This window comes from Suillus paluster (assembly GCF_016628075.1).
Source record: "Suillus paluster strain FC165 chromosome Unknown EDB91scaffold_192, whole genome shotgun sequence".
NCBI classification, from domain to species: Eukaryota; Fungi; Basidiomycota; class Agaricomycetes; order Boletales; family Suillaceae; genus Suillus; species Suillus paluster.
This window is the reverse complement of record NW_024537752.1, coordinates 1-16,816: the sequence shown is the minus strand read 5'-3', so window position 1 is coordinate 16,816 and position 16,816 is coordinate 1. Positions and strand designations below refer to the sequence as shown.

General features: G+C 45.6%; 5 protein-coding genes across 5 annotated transcripts; all 5 read right to left on the bottom strand.

Annotated features, from left to right (window-relative positions):
- Positions 1 to 641: 641 nt before the first annotated feature.
- Positions 642 to 1,462, bottom strand: EDB91DRAFT_1275573 (uncharacterized protein; the record flags this gene model as incomplete). Its single annotated transcript, XM_041324651.1, has 3 exons — positions 642 to 666; positions 708 to 1,067; positions 1,137 to 1,462. 3 exons carry the CDS (start codon positions 1,460 to 1,462, stop codon positions 642 to 644), a joined length of 711 nt encoding a protein of 236 aa, XP_041169362.1.
- Positions 1,463 to 3,921: 2,459 nt separating this feature from the next.
- On the bottom strand, positions 3,922 to 5,090 carry EDB91DRAFT_1240294 (uncharacterized protein; the record flags this gene model as incomplete). Its single annotated transcript, XM_041321997.1, has 5 exons — positions 3,922 to 3,944; positions 4,193 to 4,378; positions 4,466 to 4,497; positions 4,518 to 4,894; positions 5,079 to 5,090. 5 exons carry the CDS (start codon positions 5,088 to 5,090, stop codon positions 3,922 to 3,924), a joined length of 630 nt encoding a protein of 209 aa, XP_041169361.1.
- A 1,938-nt stretch (positions 5,091 to 7,028) lies between these two features.
- On the bottom strand, positions 7,029 to 9,872 carry EDB91DRAFT_1240293 (uncharacterized protein; the record flags this gene model as incomplete). The annotated part of the gene is made up of 13 exons (XM_041321996.1): positions 7,029 to 7,146; positions 7,185 to 7,269; positions 7,315 to 7,444; positions 7,502 to 7,842; positions 7,958 to 8,309; positions 8,521 to 8,627; positions 8,658 to 8,780; positions 8,805 to 8,886; positions 8,908 to 8,940; positions 8,984 to 9,151; positions 9,212 to 9,310; positions 9,362 to 9,471; positions 9,611 to 9,872. The coding sequence occupies 13 exons, from the start codon at positions 9,870 to 9,872 to the stop codon at positions 7,029 to 7,031; spliced, it is 2,010 nt and encodes a 669-aa protein (XP_041169360.1).
- Positions 9,873 to 11,160: 1,288 nt separating this feature from the next.
- EDB91DRAFT_1275572 (uncharacterized protein) lies at positions 11,161 to 12,085 on the bottom strand (the record flags this gene model as incomplete). Its single annotated transcript, XM_041324650.1, has 5 exons — positions 11,161 to 11,220; positions 11,262 to 11,301; positions 11,327 to 11,572; positions 11,610 to 11,632; positions 11,780 to 12,085. The coding sequence occupies 5 exons, from the start codon at positions 12,083 to 12,085 to the stop codon at positions 11,161 to 11,163; spliced, it is 675 nt and encodes a 224-aa protein (XP_041169359.1).
- A 4,269-nt stretch (positions 12,086 to 16,354) lies between these two features.
- EDB91DRAFT_1256435 (uncharacterized protein) lies at positions 16,355 to 16,668 on the bottom strand (the record flags this gene model as incomplete). The annotated part of the gene is made up of 2 exons (XM_041324158.1): positions 16,355 to 16,596; positions 16,647 to 16,668. The coding sequence occupies 2 exons, from the start codon at positions 16,666 to 16,668 to the stop codon at positions 16,355 to 16,357; spliced, it is 264 nt and encodes an 87-aa protein (XP_041169358.1).
- Between the last annotated feature and the right edge of the window lie 148 nt (positions 16,669 to 16,816).

The following is a 16,816-nucleotide window of genomic DNA, read 5'->3' as shown; positions in this document are numbered from 1 at the left end:
TCCCAGGTCTGCGTGACGGCACACTTGATAGCATGGTGTGGGTTACGTCCCAGGCATACTGCGCAACATGGGAGGGGTCCCAAAGGAGGAGCGCAAGCAATGCATACCTTCTTGTTGCTCCCTGCCACCTCCTCTGTTGTTGGTAACAAACATTCCATAGACACCCCCCCGGGTTGTTGCTGGCGGAGCGACTCGAAGTTGTTTGCAACAAAGGTTGCTGCTGCTGCTTGCTGCAGTTGTGAAGGTTGCCCGTGCGATTTGGTGTGGCAGGGTCAGGTGTGACGTGGAGGTCATGATTGACCAGCGGTAGAGAAAAAGGCACATGATGGCCGAATTTCAGGGGGGGGGAAATGGCACGTGATGGCCAAGTTTCGGGGGGGGGAAGGGTACGATGTTCAGCCACATCAAACCAGTGGTGTTGTCGGCATGTGATGGCCAACAGATGGGGATGAGGTGAGTGATTTCACCAAGTTAAAGTGGTAGTGCATACACACAATGTGGAGCAGTAGATTGATTAGCGGCACAATAATGGTTTGATTGAAGTGTTTGTACTGACCTGAATCACTATTACCGTTTGCTTTTCCCGCTGCTCATTGAACAGTTCTTCATGTGCTTCTAGGAGGAGATCTTGATTGATCTCCTCAAGGCTCCATGTTTGGCCCGTTCCTATAGCAAGATGCCATCTGCGGTGTTGCTGCGATTGGTACAACAGTAGCGCTTGTTGTTTGAGGTGGTCTGAGGAGTGCTGCCAGCAATGGTTCTGTAAGGCTGACCAGAATTGAATGTGCATGTTGACGCGCTCGTCTGGCCAGTCATGAATCCTCATGTAATTGAGAATACGTGATGCCACCTTGTTGAACTCCTCCCAGGTGAGGCTCTCATCTCTTGTCACTGGTGAGGCTTTGGGGTCTTTCACTGCATCTGCAGGAATCCAGGAATGAATGCTGTCGTTGGAGGGGAGCATTACTAGGGCATCTGGCTCTGCAATTTGTGAGAGTTTGTTGGCGTCATCTAGGCCTTGGTTGGTGAAGTAGTGTAACTCGCAATAGTCTCCTGCTTTGATCTTCCTCGTGGCATACAGAGCTGGGAGGATTGTTGGATCTGACGGAACTTTTCCTCGAGTGAATGGAGCGTACTTATTTTTGTTTTTCTTCCATTCTTCTAGCTGAGCTGCTTCTCTTTCTTCTTGGAGGACTTGGTTGCGTTGCTCTTCTTCTTCTTCTTCTTCTTCTTCTTCTTCTTCTTCTTCTTCTTCTTCTCGCTGACATAGTTCTTGTATTCGTTCTTGTTTCTCGGCCCAATGCACTTTGTCGGTGTTGTTGGTTAAAGTCCACAAGGACACAAGCATGTGCACAGCTTGGTCTTCAGTGAGACCATCTTCTACTAGTTGTAGACGAGCTTGTTCATGCTCTCTAGTAGTGAAATCAGGCCTTGCAGCCTCATTTGGATTCTCAAGGTGCATTGTGGAAGTGGGAATGCAAAGATGAATAGTTAGTGCCTAGTACTTAGGACGAGAGAATACTGCGATGGTGGGCAGAAGCAAAGAGCGCACGCCACATCGCTTATTCACGCATAGACTAATTCTAATCCGGCCTAGTTCCTTGGCCAGCTTAGACCACCAGTAGATACAAACCTTACCAAGACCAACTTATCATGTGCTACTACAAAAATTCAAACCCAGCCCAACTTTGATTCCCCTCACACTCTCACCAGTGGCTGGAAGATAACATTTGTCAACATCTCAAATCAGCAGAACAAGAGGCGGAAGGCACGGTAGAAATAACTAGAACCCTCGTACCAGTTACACCCAGTATAGATAAATAACATGTTTATACAAGCCACCTGCACCACACTATGAAACCCCACTTACATCAGGAAAAACCCGAAAATGCGGGAGCCCCCTGGCCTAAATATAGGAGACCTACAAGGGCCTTATATTGCCATGTAGCTAAATAAGATGTTGATGTAGCACAATGGACCTCTGTGCCTGGGTCTGAGGCACAACATAGCATACAGAGTTTCTTGGCTGGTATATTACATATGTAGACCATGTTGTCCATGTTGCAGTACAAACCTACGTGATACCAGCAGACATACAAAAAGCATCAAGGTCTATAAAATGGACTGTGCCAACTCATACACATTGTGACATGGATGCACAATTTCATCAACATACACTACAGCAGCATTCCATTGTAGATGGTGAGTGGAACACGAGATTGTTTGCAGCCCCACAATAGGGTCAGGGTCACTGAGTGGTGTGAATCACTTGACAAAAGCTAAAGGGCATTGATAATCTCCGAATTGTTGAGGCAAGCCATTCAGAGCACCAAACAAATGGATGAGCATAATTGAATAATGACATAGTGCATGCTGACATGGCAGTGAAAATCCATCAAATTGAATATCAGTATCTTGCAAAATTTGCTGATGGAAATGAAAGCGTTCAAGACAGTCAGAAAGCTGTAGAAGGGTGTCCTCTGTGATAATGTCTTGTCTCACGATGTAACAAAATTCGAGGAAGGCCCAAAACACCGGATGATACCCTGAGGGACATGTCCCTTGATCGCAGGGAGATAGACTTTCATGAGGGCCTTTGAGTCGTCACCTGTCCATTGAGAGAATCTGTGTCCTCATGGAAATTGACAAAGTCCTGCGAAAGGCGGAGCTGCAGTGATTCTAATGAGATGAGAAATTAGTTAGAACAAATTTGAAAAAACATGCTGAAACTCACCGATGATCAATATCATCCAAAATCACCTTCACACACGTCTTCCCGTGCTCTTTTTCAAGATACTTCTTGACCCATGCCATGAGATGGTATTTAAATGCTCCCTTGAATGACTTGATGCAGGATGTCCAGTGCAAGAAGCTGGTGAATATTGGCGCAAGGGAAGTCATTGGTGAAAGGCTGAACATATGTTAAAACGATACCATAAAATGGTAGAAATACTCACCACTACATCACTGATGACTCCCCATTCCTGTTTGGTACCATGCTGCTCAAGTAGTGGAGGGGTCGGGGCTTGGCTTCAGCTCTTGTGCCTGCGCCCTTAGCTGAGTACGTGCCCCAAATTTGGAGCAGGTCCAACATTGTCCAACGATAGGACGGGTGAACCGCTAGGGTCCACTTTGAGGGTTGGGAGGTAACTGCTACTAGCGGTGGGCCGACTAGGAGCGGAGCGGGGAAGGTGGAGGATAATGCGGAGGGTGGATAGGAGCAGAGGGGATTTATTGATATGAGCAGAGAAGTAATAGAGAAGACTTAGAGCGTGGCTCTAAGTCAAAGCGGAGGGTCGGAGGTGACAACAAGGCGAAACTTGTGTCCAGAGATAGCAAGGTCCTACAGAGAATCCTCATGAGTAGAGACTGCGAAGAATGCAAGTAATATTAAGACTAAGCGAATATCTAAGTACATGATATGTTATATATATACTCTCTAAGTATGAGGCAGTGATAACTAGGACATAGCTAAAGGCTATGTACTTACTGTATAGTGAGTAAGTGGGAAACATAAGTCGGAGCAGATATCAATATGTACGCCTCAGATGAGTGATCGAGCGGTAAAAGGTATTACCGGTGATCCGGAGTAAGGGTCTATGTACCAACTGGGGAAAGTATATATCTAAACAGGGAAAGAGGTTCCAGTCAAATGGAGACATTATGAAAGGTGACCGGTCGGGTGGTCAAGCGGAAGCATAGGGTGGATGGTTGGAAGATGATTGGATGGAGCAGAGGACGGATGGATCAGGTATATGACAATTCCTCCCAAAGTACTCTGGAGTCAACTTCGTCACAAAGGGTATCTACAACTTCCTGTGAACGAAGCTCACCCTCACCACTGTCCAAATTTTCAGGATAAGTGAAACATCTGATGTATTGCTGTTAGTACAGCAGATACCAAATGCATAAATTAATTACCTACTTTGCGCAACAATTCTGAACTACACAACCAAGGACAAGTTGCTCAGGATAATTGGCAATATAGGGACCGAGACCATACACCACACGTCTAAAATGCCTGTCCCCGAATGGGACAACCTCAGGGACAGACATGGCAGGCTTGAGTGATGACAAAGTCCGGGACAGTGAAGAATGAAACAATTGTTTTGGAAATGCGGATCATCTGAATGTTTTTTGTCACTACAAGACTTTGTTAATATTGAGAAGTGCTGAGAAAGTAAATAAACACTTTTTGGAATAGCCAAAAAGCCGATAATGGCTACAGTGTTATGGTGAGCACAGCAGACATTATTATGAACATTCCTGATTGAGGCATACAGTGGATAGTAGTTGTTTTGTCCCATTGCCACCAAGACCATTGTTTTGTCACTTCTGAGTATTACTGGGACAAATGTTGAACCGTGCGTGGTTGGAACTTCGGCAATATCATCCTGATGAAGTGTCAGTGAAAGGAATAGTGTTCATAGCATTGAACTAACTGCTTGGTCTCAGGCCCAATCACCTGACATCACATTGCGCCATTGGCGAGTTGCACTTTCACCCTGCCTTTCCACTCATGAAATGGCACGTAATCCATCTCATTTTTGAAGTCAGGATTGCCCAACATGTTGTGGATGATAGTGCGCGGGTCACAGAACCATGTAGTGTATGTGGTGTCCATCCATGGTGTGATATTGGTAGCTGGATCAACATCTGCACCATATTTCATTGAAAAACTCTGCCACACAACATCTCCAATTGGTGTTTCATCAATAGTCAAATATAGGTCCCAATGGTCTGCAAAAGGAGGGGTATCTCCATGTCGCGCGAGACCAAGGCCCCACAAGTGCATCAATTTATCGATGTCGCCAGCAGACATCTGAACCTTCTTGTACAAAAACTCCACAGTTTCAAACTTCATTTGACTACAGTAAGGTGTCCAGTCACCTGGCTGTTTTGATGTCAAGGGAGGAGGTATGGTATCCGCAGGAACAAAATTACCTGCTGCATGATATATACGACCTGCTCAAAAGCCATTGTTAGAATGTATTGTTGTCATTGATAATAAAATTGAGCTACATACTGTCAAGTTCAAGGTGATAGTCGCGATAGACTTCATTCACGTCCCCACTGACATCCAGGGCCATGTTGTCACCTATGGTGTCATCACCATAGTCCATCGGGTAGGTGTCCCCATGGTGATCAGCTGCATGGAAGTTGACATTCGGAAGCAGCTGCTCTCCATTGTTTGAATTGAATTCTGCAGGGCATTTGTGTGCATTTGCAGGCAATTCAAATGAAAAACCATGCAGCGCGTGACGGTGCTGTGTGAGACCTGACCAATTCTTGAAATAGTGGTTGTAGCCAGTGTGCAGACAAGGTATTAAGTTGACATTGAAAGTCCTGCGCTTTCATCCAATTGGTGCAGAAGTCAGAATGGAGTGACTATAGGTCAAATTTAAGTGAATAATCAGGGAAACGAGCCAAAAATATGGAACAAGGAGACAAGAACACAGTGCACTTGAGGACTCGGGGCATGGGAGTGCTAGTAGCCAGCATCAAGTTCCAACTGGCATTAAAATGAGCTTAGGGTCGGTAAATAGCAAAGTACATAATGGTGTGCTCACACGTCGTATAGTAACAACACTCTAAAACAACCCTTCTTCACCACTTCTTTGCCCCGCCCCAAGAGTCCACTTGTCCTGCTCACCAGCTCTCTTCCTCACTCCTGCAGCTGACCATGGTCTCTACATGTGCATCCAATGCTTCAAAAAAGTTGCTCAGGTCATCATAGATGCACAGCAAAAAAGACGGACCTCAGCCCAGTGTCAAATACCTGATCCGACCCTGATCCGACCGCTCTGACAATATTGATATCTGCTCTGCCCGACACTACATCCCTTCTGCTTCTGTGCCATCCATCCTCTGCTCTGCCCAATCACCTTCTGACCAACCGCCCCTATGCTTCCGCTCGACCGTCTGACTGGTCACCTTCTGTAACGTCTCCATTCAACTGGAACCTCTTTCCCCTTTTAGGTATATACTTTCTCCATTGATACATAGACCCTTACTTCTGGATCACCGGTAAATCCTATTACCGCTTGATCACTCATCCAACGCATACATATTGATATCCACTCCGACACTTATGTTTTCTGCTTACTTACTGTACAGTCAGAACATAGCCTTTAGCTATGTACCAGTTATCACTGCCTCATACTTAGAAGTATATATATAACATATCCTGTACTTAGATATTTCCCCAGTCTTAATATTACTTGCATTCTCGCAGTCTCTACTTGTGAGGATTCTCTGTAGGACCTTGCTACCTCTGGACACAAGTTTCACCTTGTTGTCACCTCCGACCCTCCACTTCGACTTAGAGCCGCGCTCTAAGTCTTCTCTATTACTTCTCTGCCTCTACCAATAAACCCCCTCTGCCCCTATCCACCCTCCACATTATCCTCTGCCTTCTCTCGCTCCACTCCTAGTCGGCCCGCTGCTCGCAGCAGTTACTTCACGACCCTCAAAGTGGACCCAAGCGGTCCACCCATCCTATCGTTGGACAATGTTGGACCTGCTCCAAATTCAGGGCACGTACTTGGCTAAGGGCGCAGTGCAAGAGCTGAAGCCAAGCCCCGACCCCTCTGCTACTTGAGCAGCACAGTACCTAACACCCAGGTACAAGAGGACAACACTTGTCTCCAGAGAGAAAAGCAAGAGCAGGAGGCAAAGACCCACAAGGGCATTGCCAAGTTGCAGCTGTCCAGGATAAACTTGCCATCCAGGAGCAAAATGCGACTGCCATGAGAAAACATCAGGAAAAAGGTCGGACATGAGTTGCACACTGCAACAGTATATATCACTACATAGCCTTGGTAGTACAATAGTGCACCTATAGACCATCCATTGCACTAAATACCTCACTGTAGCACGCCGTGATGCCAATAGTAGCTATGTGGTCTTCCCAGTAACTCATAGTCAATATGGCATCCTATAGTTAATATTAATGGTATCATAGCTTCTAAGATACAAACAAACGGTCAAAACAATTCCAGATCAATGTACCTGTTGAGATAAAAGTCTTACACATCTGACTCTCGACCAACACGAGGAATAAGATGGCACGGGCGAAGAACTTGATGGACCGGTACCACCAGTGCGTTAGGACCACGCTGACATGAAGACTTGCTGAGGTGGAAGCTGTGCAAATTTTCATCAAAGTTTGAAGGGGTCAAAACTAGTGAATATAAGCCAGCGGGTGTGGAAAATTCCTGAGATGTAATGGAAGCTTGAAAACGACTTGTACTTCACCCACTTGCAGACCTAAGGTAGGTCAGAATGAGCCCACAACCAATTTACGATGCTCACCGGATATACCTTCACCGGTGTACTCATTCCCATCTTCAATCACCAACACACTGTTGAAGTGTGCAGGTGCTGGTGGCCTCCTCACGTCTGATGCAGGAATCACTGGTGATGCATGAACTTTGAACAAACACTTTCAGTTGTTGATATGGGGTCGTGCTGGAGAGAGAATCTTGAGGTACTTGTAAACATCCACCCGATCTTGCGGTGTGAGCTTTTGGCATGACCAGCTTGGAACATGTATCTGAAGGAATTCTTCAAGAGCAAGGGATGCATTGTGGTCGGTAAGTAAGCGCTGGATTGTTGAATTCGGAAACGGACATATCCTAGGGATGAAGTAGCCATGGGAACCTGTCACCATTGTGAACCATTGGACCTGAGAGGGTAAGTCAACATGGTTCTCAAATAGTCCAGGTCCTGCACCATCCAAATCCGAATCAGAGTGACTGGCATCTGAGTCTTGCCACTCTTGATTGACGGGGTGATGGGATACCCACCAGCGAATGTAGGCATCTTGAATGTGGATGGACTCTTGGCATCGTAGCCAGGTGGTCATTTGCATGACATAGTCGCGGTGATTTGATGCACAGTAGGCCCGTTTGGCAAAATCAATGTGCAGCCGTTCAAGCAGTTCAGTGTTGAAAACCGTCCGCAGTGCCAAGAAAGCGAATGGCATTGATGTAATGGATCATCGAGTGAATCTTCGGAATATTGAAGTGTTCACATACCTGATACTGTGCATAGTAAATGAAATCTAAGATGCCACACACTGCCGTCAGAACTTTGTTGTCAACTGTGCCAGCAATCACACCAAGAAAGACATGCTGCAACTCGCAATAATCTGCCCCCGTCCATTGTTTGCACTTGGATATGCCTTTTTTGAAGTGTCGGAGTCCTGAATATGATGTCATCTCCTTGAACCGTGTGTCAAGTTCTTCCTCGCCTATGATATTAGCGCACCAGCTGACAATGTGATCCTTAAAAACTCCTTTGTGCAGCTGATGTAGAATGTTGGGGGGTGATGCATGAGAAGATGTTGTTGTGAGGGAGCATCGCCCAGAATGGTGAGTAGATCACTTGTAGTCCCATCTCTCCTTCAAGCTGATCTTTTCCTATTTCACCATTGCAGTGCAAGTGCAGATTTTCAACCATGGAGTTTCAATCTCGCATTGGCAATTTCTTCATGTCCCCTCGCTCCTCTCGGCCCACTACACACTTCAGGCACCAGTTTTCCATGCAGCATGCCACCAGGCACTGCTCTGGAAAATCAGCGATGTACGCTGCCACAATAGGATACAGGCGTCGTACTTGATGATCTGGGCAGGTGACATCGACCCTTTCCGCACCTATGCTAACCAATGGCTCCAGGACCAGCGACATGCAATAGTGGAAGAGCCAATAACATTCAACAGACCTCGTGTCATGCATGAAGCATTCTAGCTTCAAAATTGGTAAGTATGTGATGAGGACTGTGGCGTGTTTGGATGGCTGACATTGGACATTTTTTGAGATGTTTCTGAGGCTCAGGTACACAGGCCAAACCTCCTGGTCTCCCTGGAACTGCGACAGTGAAGTCTTATTGGACGCTAGGATAACTGAAGCGACAACGGCCCCTTGGGGCAATCTTCCCTGTGGGAAAGGCTTTAGTGCGTTTTTTGCCAGATCAGCAGACACTGGCACTTAACTGCATCTCCCACCACCAGTCACCTGTCCACATCTCATCAAACCACCTGGTCTTGCCCTCCGCATCTGAAAACACCCTCTCTGGTGCATAGGACACCATGTGATCGAACTCTGGATTTCCCATGAGTTCGCGGATGCACTCTACCAGGTCCCACATCTACAACTCAAGATCCTCAGTCTTGTACTGCCGTTCATTGGTGAGTTTGTTGCCCTCTACACTTATTCTCTTCAACTGCCATTCTGTGCCACGGGGAAGCTGATCTATTGCCTTCATCAGACTGTACTTGCTTGTGAAAGACATTTTAAGGCAGCTCATCTGTGCATTGGTGAGTACATTGTGAATTGTGGCTGAAACACACTGACTTACAATTGGCAGTTTCATGAACTCATCTATTGCGTTTTGGCCCACCCGTGATACCAACCATTTGACAAGTCCCCATTCCTCTGCATCTGCAAATGGTGCCCATGGATCCAGACCTCAAGCCTCTTGTTGGGCTCTGATGTCATGGAACATCGCTTCAGCATGGCCCAGCAGTTTGCGCTACTTGCCCTGGGTATGACTGCATGAATCGCATCCACATCCTTTCCTCGTCGTCTACTTCCTCAACTTGGACACCGCAATGTTGATCTGGCATCGCGGATCTTAGCCCTTCCTGTATGCCATCCCCCTGGCCATCAAACTCCCAAGGTACGTCCCCGTCAATGTCCACCTCGTGGTCATTGTTGGGTGTGGCTTGTGTGGTCTCTTGTGAGGCTTGCTCGTGGTTGCACAGCCAGTCCATGTGTTCCTTACAGGCTCTAGTTCTGCTGATGTGAATGCCAACGGCTCCTGTAGTTTGGAAATTGCCTTTCAGGCAAAAATTGCAGCAGTGCTGCATGATGAACGAGCAGGAGGTTGACAAGCTGAAAAAGCCGACCTGTAAGTGACAGTTTCACCGAGTTTCACCGGGCTGACTTGTGCCATCTGTCCGACATCGGACATCAAAAGTTTTTTCCTCAAGATCAGCACCATCTCTCAAGATTGCAGGTTGCCCGTGCACCTGACCTCACGCATTCGTGTTGTTGATGCAGCGTGTCAATTGTTGATTGCAGCGCATCGACTGTTTATCGTGTAACTTCACAGATGGGACGTGACATTATAAAGGATGTGATGTTTTAACAAAGGTGTGCTCTGTCCCCATATTCTCCTCCTAATATTCTAACTCCCTATTCACACCCAGAATGTCTTCTACTGCTCCTACTCACCAAGCACTGAGTAATCTTATCAACCATACTGATTCTGGGCCCTCTCAGTGTCAATGACATGAACGCCGTCCTTCAGAGAAGGCCTTGTACCAAGGTATGTTTTTTTATGCACTACCACTATTATTACTAACTATATCATACATAGTTGAGGAGGACCAAGAGCGCCATGAGGCACAGCGCCGCCCAAGTGGTCAAGAAAAAATCAAGGCCACCTGTAAAAATCATGGCAACAGAGGTGTGTGTTGACTGTTGCATCAGTAGCCTGCTACTTAATCATGTCCAGGTACACAAGACGGCACACAGTTCTCATCACAGGCTATCACCCTGTCCAAAGGTTCAGCCAATGGTCCAGGTCCGCATTCCCAACTACATACAGATAGATCAAACAATAGATTTCAATTCCAAAGGATCCGCGTTCACAACTATACTATGTATTGACTGGTCAAACAATAAAAATTTTAATGTTCAAATACTGTAGAGACTTGGATATTACATTAGCTTTCGCTCATTTCACAATACAAGTATATTCATGGTGTTGGATTTAGTGAAAATTTCGTGCGCACAGCACTTGTAATTTCATTGTAAATCATAATCACAGAGTACTGTATACACACTTGTACATACTAATAGATGGAACTTAGTGAAATTTTGAGGTGCACTGGCGAATCTCGCTCGAAGCCTCATTCAACATCACGGACTTAGTGAGAAAAATCACATGATAAGTACACTTGCAAGCAATCTTGATCCTCACCATCAAATTGATGGGCTAGATGGGTCGAGAAGGGGGGGAATGGAAGTGAGAAGCTGGGAAGGGGTGTAAAGGAGTGTACTGAAGCTTCAGTGCAGAGATGCAAAGAAGCGGGGAAGGGGCATACCTGCCCAAAAAAGGTTAAACAAAGTGTCGTGGGAAAGCGTGAAGCTTCAGTGCAGAGACACAAGGCTTGATGCTTCATGAAGCATCAAGCTACAGATGTCAAGGAACTACACACATTGTGCATCAAGGCGTGTGTTTTATCACATACCTTGATGCTTAAATATGACACTATTGCCTGCTGGAAACATCTATGCGAATGTTGACAACGCTCACATCTCATTGTGGATTACATTTACCCGTGTCTTGGATTCAACGACTATGTGGCCAAGTTTTACCTTTTTCTCGGACACAGTACTCGCAGGTGATGGAATCAGGTGCGTTGTGCAGTTCTTCACCCGACGCACAGCTAGGTCACCACCTTGGACCAATGTGTTGCACACAAGACAGTCAGATTTCTTCTGTTCAGTCAGTATGGGGACAGTTTGTGATCCCGGGGTGACTAATATTTTGCAGGAGCCGCTGCCATGATACAATGGTAGATATTCACTAGACTTACCTGTACTTGGTTCCGTCCTTCGTCTCCGGTCAGTCAAAACAGTGTATGAATCATGCGAGCGCTATAATATTTCAGTGTCCTGGAACATTAATCTCTAAGTACTGTAATGTGATCGGAGCTGTGAGGGATATACAAATAAGATTCTATACAAACAACCGTGCACTCTATACCAGGTCTCCTGGAGTCTTCCGAGTTGCCGCCCAAGCTTTGGCTCTCTCCTTTACATCTAAGCTTTTGAGCCACATTGGCGACATTGTGCCTCCTTTTGCACGCTCCCAGCTGGTCATCCCACTGCATGCAATGGAAGTTCTTCTGATCTCTCCAAGGTGAGGAACATAGTGATCTTCAAGCTCTTTGACATGTGCGTCAACCCAAGAAGCAGTACCCGGAAGGAAATATAGGAATACACTGACTAAGGCTGCGGGTGGAAGTGAGATGCGTGTGTGGAGTGCATGCGAGCGAATAGAGACAGACATTGTCAAGGCAGAAATAGTGAGTGGTGATGCAATGGTCAGCATAAGAAGATATCACTCACAACTCCACTATTTCTTCGACAGAGGTCTACTAGTCTATTGTCATGAATTCCAAATACAAATCATTTTTCATTCCTTGGTTTCCCTTCGGCTATTTCTAGTAACTGAACCAGTCATGTGACTTCACTTCCTGTCACACCTTCACCTCTTCACATATCACCTGTTGCTTCTCCGATTGGCTCCCCTACTCCACGGGCTAGAATGATCTTGCTTTCGAAAGAAGAACCGGTTGGATCTTGGGTTTCTATTTAGTAACTGTCTTACTCATTCGCTTATATGTCATGATCAGTCATCCGCAGTATCGTACAACTCTTTTCTCATTGGCTGATTTCTTTCATACTCAGATATCTCCTATTCAATGTTATGTATATAAGTAGGTTAGTTAGCGTAAGTACTCCTTAGACTTAACCTCTTTGTTCTCTACAGTTGTAGTAGACGTAGACGTTCACGCTCAATCTATCTTGTTCCTATCATCATCTGTGACCAAGTCCTAGTGGTTGTTGTCTGACTTTACCATTCGGTGAACTCAGGTCATAACATTTATGGCACATCGGGCCTTTGAGTGGTAAAGCATTGATTTGTTGAGTTCCTTACTTATTTTGGTCTATCTTGTTATCTCGTACACCTTCATACCATATGACTCTCGTCTTCTCTTCTCTGCATGTTAATCCTCCGGACTCGTTACCTAATCGACTCTGCTGAGATTTGTACCGCACTTTGCCTCTTGACCACCTCAGTATTGTTCTTACAACTCTACTGAGGTGTGTACTGTGCCCGTTGTATTACGCCGTCTTGTATTGACTTGTGCACTAGCCTTTGTCTAGGTACAGAATAATAGTATTGTTCTTACCAGAGCCAGAATCGCGACCAGCATCCAACCTGATGTATGGTGATATAAAGGCATGGTTGTGATATGAGGACGTCGAGTGCATTTGTGGGATTGACTCAATCGATGGCGCTTCAGGAGGCATTGTGGACGAAGTGGTTGTTGGCAAGAAAAACCAAAGTTGAATCATTTGCTCCAGAGTGGTGGAGATTGTCTATCTTGCCGTTGACAGGACCTGTACGTAGACTCAGTAAACTGACTCAGGAGTAGTTTCGAAATACAAAGGATCGAAGAAGGAGATCATGGTGGTGGGAGCCGGAAAAGTACTACTTAGTTACAATTGTATTACTGAGGCATTTTTGCGGGGTGTGGGAATTTGGTGCCTTCAGTTCTTGGACTTCCTAAGTAGAGCTGATCACGAGCAAATTGATGGTCCTGCACTGGATTACCTAAGCATTGCCAAAAGCGGAGGAGGCATGTCTGGCAGAGGTGGTGGTTCGAAGGAGTCGCGTCTGGGACGAGCTGTGGACAGAAAATTCTGGGGACGGTCGGCGTAGGTAGAGCGGTCGAAAATGTAGTTTCGCTGAGCTTCCGAAGCATCTCCTGCGGTGCAATCGCGCAGCAGAGAGCTTGCACGACATTTCGCCACCGTGCGGAGTCTTGGTGAGCGTTGCCGAGCAGGATTCGAAAGGACTGCAAATTTCTCACCTGAGGACCGTCAATTTTCCAGTCCGAACGTGCTGATCCCACGTTATTCCCACATTTCAACCCACCTCTTGTTGGCACGTGATAGTGTTTGTACTGGCACAGATCTGGGTTTTACCCTGCGTGGTTCGTGTGCATTTCAAGTCACGTATATCTTCTGATTCCCTTTATCTCTCACACCATTTCCAGTGAGTTGTTCCCTGGCAGAGAGTAGTTATAAGACAACCCAGCCTTCCACTCCAGGTCGCACACGAAAGCTCATAGCGGAGTACAAGAGCAACATTTGGTGGGCACTTCACATTGGTGCTTTCATCGTGTAGTACTTGACGTGTGCGCTAATACCAAATGCCATGGTGTGCAAGTCAGCATCATGCACTGTGCTAACTTGACCATACCAGTCCACAGTCATGTGGGTTTCACCTTCAGGACTGAGCAGTCTCATCATTGAAAAAGGTGCCCTACACGTGTGTTATGATGATCTAATACATCGAGGGAGATTGTTGATTTATTAACTCGGAAGGAGCGGGATTTACTCAGACTCATTTTTCAGTAGGGTAAGAATCACCATCCTCTCCTGGTTGAGTACAATATCTCAAATGTGGGCATTTGAAACCTTGTTCTTGGACCACCTCCACGAAAGGGAGGTAAGTTGAAATCTGCATGTCCGATTCAAGAGCTGTTGTCATAGGTCACCACACCCTGGCAGGTGTATCAATACTTACTGGCCATAGTAACAAGCCATGAATGCATACTTTTCAGTGATAGCCAGTAGCTTCTTGTATCAATACTCTCCCTGCAGTATTGCCCCCTGGTGCCCTGTATTAATACACTCCCTGTAGTACTAGCCCTTAGCTTCTGTATCAATACTCTCCTGGGCACTTGTCCCCAGTGTACCCTGTGACATGTGCTGACTAAGATTGTTGAAGATTGCTGTATGCTTCCAATCAGATCTGTTAGATCTCTGGTAGATCACCTTCTGTCCATCCCTTCTTGACCCCTGACAACTGCACATTCGTCCACAATATCTTGTTGGCTTCCAAAAGAGGAAATTCACAATAAACATCCCATTTTGGTCTCCCCACATTATTCCCACACATCACATGTTCGCATTTTCCAGCCACACAGTGTGGGGATTACCCCACAACACCAAAAACATCGCCCATTTTGGGAATCTCCACAATATCAATTATTCCCACATCCTCCCCACCTCACTGCAGCTTCACCACCACACCACAATAAGCCCCCCCTCATATATAAGTAGCAGTTTGATATATATACATATATTATAATATAATAGTCCGCTTTTTCGCTTATTTGTGTGCCTGCTCCTCCTCCAGGGCCCTTTCAAAATAGCCTAGGGTACAGAACACTTTCGCACTTTTGCCCTTTTGATATGGAAATGTTCTAGAGTATTTAGAACATATTTAGGAGTGTATATGCAGAGATTGCTCCACTTTTTTGATCCCCTGAAGCGTCCTACATCAATAGATATAGCATATATATAGGAGAATAAAGAATATGTTCCCATGTACTTATTTCTAGATGGATATACATAGAAAATTATCCCCAGCATCTATTCAACAGTAGGAACAATGTATCAGGAGACCAGGACCATAGTACAAGACCCTGTGATGCAGTATACATACCCTCTCCTGATGGTTTACCCCCTGTGAAAATTTTTGCTGTAGGACCGGACCTCAAGGATTGCAGGGGATCTATTCTTATGCACATTTAGAAGATATGTATCACCTAGATACTCCAGGATATCTACAGAGTCCTTCTACAGGAGCATAAACATAGAAACTCGCACTTTTGACATTTTTGATGTTTTTCAGTATCTTACCCTTGCATACATAGTCCACCCTGCTCATATATCATCAGTGGCATGTATATAAATGCATTTATGCCCAGGATCAGCTCAAAATAGGCCAGGGATTTGAGTTAGTGTATATACTTGTTATTTCTACTGATAAGGGGCCCATACCTTCAAAGCATCGATGTTTATTAATCGGACACCTGGGATGCCTCTAATATATATCACTAATTATAGCTTTAACGCTTTAGAAAGATCCATCAAGGATTGAGTGAATTACAAGCAAAATAACATATATGTGAAAAGTGACAATTGACATCTGTTCACACAAAGTGACATTTATATATGATACAGGTCGAAGATTTCATTAAAAATGTGTAGGATACATGATAGACTACCTAAGGAACCTATACTACATACTGCCCTGAGGGCAGAGTGTTGATAGGGGGGATGTGGTGTAGAAGTGTTTGAATTGGTGGCCCATAGCAAAGTATACACCAACTAATCATTTTCGATGTTTTGAACTTCGGGACATTTAAAGTTTCCCACACTTGATTTCTTATCTATTTCACTTCCCCAGCTCTTGATTCTGGGTGGATCTTTCTGTATTTTTGAGTCCATGATACGGAATATATGTGAAATGTACTCCAGGTGTCTGATTATTAAATTTCGATGTTTCAAAAGTATGGGCCCCTTATCAGTAGAAATAGCAAGTATACACACTAGCTGCAATTTACGCGAGTCAGCGCATGGTAGCTTGATGGCACTGTTGAAAGTGGCAAACATCACCATTCGAAGTCAGCACGTTGAGGCTGCAGGCCTGCTCTAGTAAGAATAGTTACCACAATCGCAAAGACAGCCCCTAGCCTCAACATCGGACAATCACATCCGATATGTGAGAGAAGCGAGAGCGGTAAATCGGTGATGATCTAATCTGTGGCGCAGATTCGGAAAGGAGGAAGTCTGCGCACATGGAGAAGGCACTGCCGCTCCGCGCGCAGAAGCGAGGAAGGGGAAGAGTCTTCTTCAGTAGCACATAGACCTTCGGATAAGGATAGCGCTTGACAGGTTCCTGAAGTCCAGTATGCAGTCTAAAGTTGACGGCGTCTTCTTCATGCTATGGTGAGACATGGCCTGAGCTCATGATGCGGAGCACATACCTGATTCGCGCGAGAAAAACATGTTCGAGAATACAAGTAGCACTAGTGCGCCCCTTGCTTGACGATCGAGTCATTGAGGTATCGATACTGGCAAATGGTTGTCAAGCGGGGGACGTTTGCAGAGATACGGGAACTGCTTGCTGAGATAATTTGCGAGACACATGCTAGAG